At 36.8% G+C, this 5257-nt stretch overlaps 1 protein-coding gene across 1 annotated transcript; it reads left to right on the top strand.

The window, feature by feature from the left end:
- Positions 1–2822: 2822 nt before the first annotated feature.
- LOC139844916 (UPF0426 protein At1g28150, chloroplastic) lies at positions 2823–4974 on the top strand. The gene is made up of 3 exons (XM_071835141.1): positions 2823–2979; positions 3070–3213; positions 4718–4974. Exons 1-3 carry the CDS (start codon positions 2923–2925, stop codon positions 4892–4894), a joined length of 378 nt encoding a protein of 125 aa, XP_071691242.1. The 5' UTR covers positions 2823–2922; the 3' UTR covers positions 4895–4974.
- The last annotated feature ends 283 nt before the right edge of the window (positions 4975–5257 follow it).

Here is a 5257-nt window from a genome sequence, read left to right as displayed (position 1 = left end):
TAGTTACTTACACTTCACATGCTCTTGAAGTGGTTCAAGAGATGAATGGATCGAAAGTGTTTGGTCGTCCCATTTTTGTCGGATGGCCGACCCGGCGGAGTGAAGGTGCTTCTGCTTCTGGCCATAGCACTATGCACTCTCGATCCTCTGTTTTCTTAATGTCAAACCAGGTTGTGGTTGATTCCCTTAATCGTAATATCCTTTTGGTTCACTCGCTTCCTTTATCAGAGGAGAAGGTGAAAGGGTATCTTTTCGATTGTAAGGCTGTGATTTCAGGTTACAGCAGGTTTGGCCCGTATGGTGTTATTGTGGTGTGTAGTGATTCGGTTAATTTTTCTAAAGTGTTTGATCATGCTCGTGTTTCTGATTTCGAGGTTGTGGTTCCTTTTGCTTCAAATGCAGATGTTTTCTCTCGTTACGTTTGGGTTGAGGTGCGGGGTATTCTGGCTAAGTTTTTATCAGCCGATAGTATCAAGAAGGTTGCTAGCCGGGTCGGTGATGTTTTGAAAGTGGCTTTCTCGTCGGCTAATCTTTTAAGCACGGGGTCTTCGTTTGCTTTTGTTGAAAGCAAGTATGTGAAACATTTACACGAACTTGTTCCTGCAAATTTTGCCTCTGTTTCGTTGGTTAAAGGCCACATTTGGGTTAACGAGATTGTGGATTTTGCGGTGGCCGAGAAATTAAAGGGGGACGCGTTTTCGTCTGATTTTATTTCGGCTTCCAACAATTCTGTCACGGCTTCGAATGTTGATGACGGCTGTCGTAATGATAATGGTGGTGGTGATAGACTTAGTTCGGTGAGGCATGTGTTAGAATCTGTGAGGTGTGGTTGAGGGGCTGGTGAGGCCTCTGCTGGTATTTTAGAATTAGGTTCATCTTCTAAAGGTAATATAGGTATGGGTAATGGTGTATTTAAGGAGGGCTTCTCCTCTCCGACGACAACGGGTTCAAAGACTAAGGTTATGGAGTATGGGAGTAATGTGAGGTCGTCATCGGTTTATTTCTCTTTAGATAAGGTTCAAGAGGCTCTTGACTCCCATGGTTTTTGTAAACGCAAGCGGGTACGGATTATTAGTCCAGGTGAAGGGCCAGTGGGGTTAGAATTGGGTATTAAGGTGAGTGGACCGGATTGTGTGGCTGAGTCGGGTATAGTTAAGGGTGATTCGGTTGTGCAGACTGAGCAGAGTGTGGTTGAGGAGGTGGTTAGTGAAAAAATAGATCGGGTCGAATGGGGCAGCCGAATTGATGGAGAGCAGTTGGGTCGAAAGGAGGTTTTGAATGGTGTTGGGTATGGGTTTGGGCCTGAAAATGGGCCAGAGAGTGGGCCTGGGCTCGGGTTGGTTCTGGATGCAGGGTTAGGTGAAGGTCGGTCTTCGGGTAAAGCTTTTAGCTTTCTGGAGGAGACGGTTAAAGATCTTGAAGGCTTGGTTAGGGTGGAGGGTAAATTGATTGGGTCGAAGTATCTTCCGAAGCAAAATGAGGGTACGAGGACTCGAGCAAAGAAAGGTAAAGGGGTGGTGGTGCGAAAGTCTCATCTTCGTTAAAGTTTGTAGCATGGTAGATATCATTGTTTATTTTTTAGTTTTTCTGTAGGTCCGTTAGTGGTTGTTTTGGTATGATGTAGTGCGTTTTGTGTGTGTTTTGAGTTATGTAGGCATTGTTGCCTCTGATTGTTTCCGTGTTTCGAGCCTTCATTCATTTGATGAAGTTCTCGGGTTTTTATAAAAGTTTCAGTTTTTTGCAACACAAAAAAAAAAAAAAAAAAAAAAAAAAAAAAAAAAAACGCATTGACACAAAAATATAAATTTGAAGGTCCGTGTGTAAACTTGAATTTTAAGTATTACTCTGTATCATATAGACAAATAAAATTACGTTTTTATGAAAAATAAAAATATTTTTCTGTGGTAAATAAAATAAATAAATAAATTTTTAAAGTTAAAATTGAATAAAATTTCGTTCATAATAATTTAATTCATGTCTTTTCACAATAAATAAAATAAAAATGTACGGAATATTTTTATATTTATATAAAATAAATATATAAAGATGTAGATTATATAAATATGAATAAATATATAAATAAAAAATTAGGGAGGTGATTCTCAAACAATACTTTTTGATTTGTATACACTTTTGTTTCATAAATTTATATTATTACCATATTAGCTATTACACAAAAATAATGAATAGTACTAGGAGTATTTTTATCATTTCGCCTTTTTTCCTCCCTTTTCTTTATTAACTTCAACTTTGCCAAAAAAAACTCCCCACACTTTGTTCAAATATTAAAAACCGACCCCCCAAACAGGGGATAAAGTGCCAAATCAACATTTTCATAAAAAATCTTAAATAAACTCCACCCAAATATTTAACAGGTCATATCTTCTCGCTCGCAACGAGTTAAATTTTTCCGGCATCATCGTTAAACTCGAAATAATTTTACGAACACAACGTCACTAACTATACGCAAAACGGATTCTTTTTAAAAAATGGTAAATATTTGGGGTACTTTTTATACAGGTTGATTTTGCGTTAAATTTTTGAAAGTCGACAATTCCATAGCGAAATGTGGAGATGCATATATATTGTTAATTTAAAATAACATTTAAATCTTTCACGGGTTATACCTTTTAGTTCGACTCGAGTTGCGCTTCAACGACATTATTGCTAGCTACAAAATAATTTTACAAACTAAACGCAATAAAATACATTGAAAATCGAACTCGTAGCGTGAAGTGAGGGTTCGAGGACTAGTTATTTCTAAATATAATTAAGTTATAATAGTAAATTAAGTGTAAATGGATAAAAATAAATAAATGGTGTGTTGAGTATCATCTCCATACAATTAGGGTTGTTCGTCTCTGAGTTCGTACCAAACTTCCAATTACAGAAACCCGAATTTGAGCACCAGATACTACGGAGATGACGTCATCATTACCATCATTGTGCTCGACACCCCCTCTTACATCATTCACATCGGTAAGCTCTTATCTTTCTCTCTTCCATGAATATTATAATTATAATTATTTTATGTATTTACTATTTCTGCTGATAATTTTACAATTACAGTGGAGGAAATCTAGTTATGGTGGTCGAAAACAAGTGTTCATCATCAAATGCAGTAATAATAATAATAACAATACTTGTGAAGCAAAATCGTTTTTTCTCAATCCTTTTGATGAGCAGCAGCTTATTCTTAATAAAGCTTTGAAGGTAATATAAATCCTTTCATTAAATTAAATCATATAATAAATAAATAATAAATAATAAATAATAAATTATCAGCTTGTTACTGGTTGCTGTGGATTACATTAAGAGACCTAAAAATCGGATTTTCGGAAAAATTAGGGTAAAAAAAATACATTGCAAGTAGCCTGTAACCCAATTATGTAGCTGCTACTAGTGGTGCCTCTGTTAAAATTCAATGTAGTCATGCTGAACAACAGAGGATATATTTCTATTTCTATTTTTATATTGATCATTTGATTTCATATTATGTATGATCAAAATCAAAATTAACATGATTAATGATGATAAGAGGTCATCTAGTGGTGCCAGTAAGTGGCGTGTTAGGTTGACCCGCAAGTGCTTTTTTTGATTGTAGTTGTTAATGTGTGAGTCATAACTCGGCTCGTAAGAGTTTGGATATACAACCACCGAAAGACACGTTGGTTTACTTTTCCCCAAACACGTGTAGATCGGCAAGGACACGCTGACCCTGTGTTGCCTTTGGCCCCACCCCCGAAGGGCTGCACTGGCACCACTGAGCTACTAGCTCATTGGTCATGTTGGTTTAGATGTGGGGTTTGGTCCGAATGGTTTACCTAGATTAGATTCATGAGAAAAAGAAAAATTTATTAATTGGAAAGGAAGAAGAATTGTATAGTTAGGGGAACTTTCGACTCGTTTGAACTGTTTCCTTTTGAGCTATGTTTTTCTTATCACCTTTATGACCTGTTAGAGAAACTAAATAATTTGAATATACTTTTTCATAGTAAATAATCTAAATCGCCAGCTCCAGCCTTTCCTGATGTTAATTGGTACCATTTTTTTGCTTCATAAAGTTCTAACATAGTCATTTACAACTTTCATGTACAACTTATTCTGCTACTAACATTACTGTTTTATCTGGGAAAAGCTAAATTTACAATTTAGACACCATTATACACTGAAACGAGGCCATTAAAGTAATATGATAATAGCAAGTGGAATTTAGGCGCATCTACATATCACGAGTACTAAGCCGTACATTGTTTTTTTTTTTCTTGACGGCGGTTAGAGTCACTGACGGGGTCCGAACGCGATTTCGGAACCCACCCACCCAATCATTTCCTGGGACGAACTATTATACTCTTACGACAAATCCGTACAGGCATCCGTACAGGCATCGCGTGTGGTAAAATCCCCTCGGGTGAAGCTCTAACGCAATACGTCTGAGACGTCCGAGACCCATGAAATGGGCTGGTAACTTAAGGGAAATATTTTGCAGCTCATGGGTGTCGAACTCTCACCTTCCTTATGGGTCACCACCAATACACCAACACCTTAACATTAACTGTACATTGTTATAATTGATAATTAACGTGTCAAATATAATACAAAGAATTGTTGCAACCTTTAATGCAACTTCAAGTTTATAATTTTTTAACCGCTTATACCTTGCTTTGAGCTATTACCGACTTCTTCCCATGTTGTTTTGTTCTGAATATAAATGCAGGAGCCAGTTGCTTTCATGGGAGGAATGTTTGCAGGGCTTTTGAGGCTGGACCTGAACGAAGATCCACTAAAGGAATGGGTTGCTAGGACTGTAGAAGCTTCCGGGTTTACAGACAATGAAGTTGACCCCGAAAATGCCACACCGGAAGAAGTTCCTCAGCAGATAGAGATTGAATAAGTTCATATTGGTTAGAGGTGTAATTATATTGTTATAAATCACTTTTACTTCCCCAACAACGGAAGAATGTCTATTTTTTTTATAATAATATTGCTACGTAGATACATATAACACTATAACAGTATAGCACCATTGTCATTTTGATCATGGCTCTCCGTCGTCCATAACAAGTACCAACAGGCAACAGCAAATGTTTGGTTTTCCTTTTTATCCAATGTATCAACTCAAATATACAGATTATATCTAGGTTCTTATCATCTTATCTGTAATTGATATTGAAATCATACCTAAATAAATGTTCTGTTTCAAATCAGCGAAGTTAACACATATTTTTGGGATTTATAACGACTGCCTTAAAGGCAT

The sequence above is a fragment of the Rutidosis leptorrhynchoides genome, chromosome 4 (assembly GCF_046630445.1).
Source record: "Rutidosis leptorrhynchoides isolate AG116_Rl617_1_P2 chromosome 4, CSIRO_AGI_Rlap_v1, whole genome shotgun sequence".
Lineage (NCBI taxonomy): Eukaryota > Viridiplantae > Streptophyta > Magnoliopsida > Asterales > Asteraceae > Rutidosis > Rutidosis leptorrhynchoides.
This window is presented reverse-complemented; position numbering and strand designations above follow the sequence as displayed.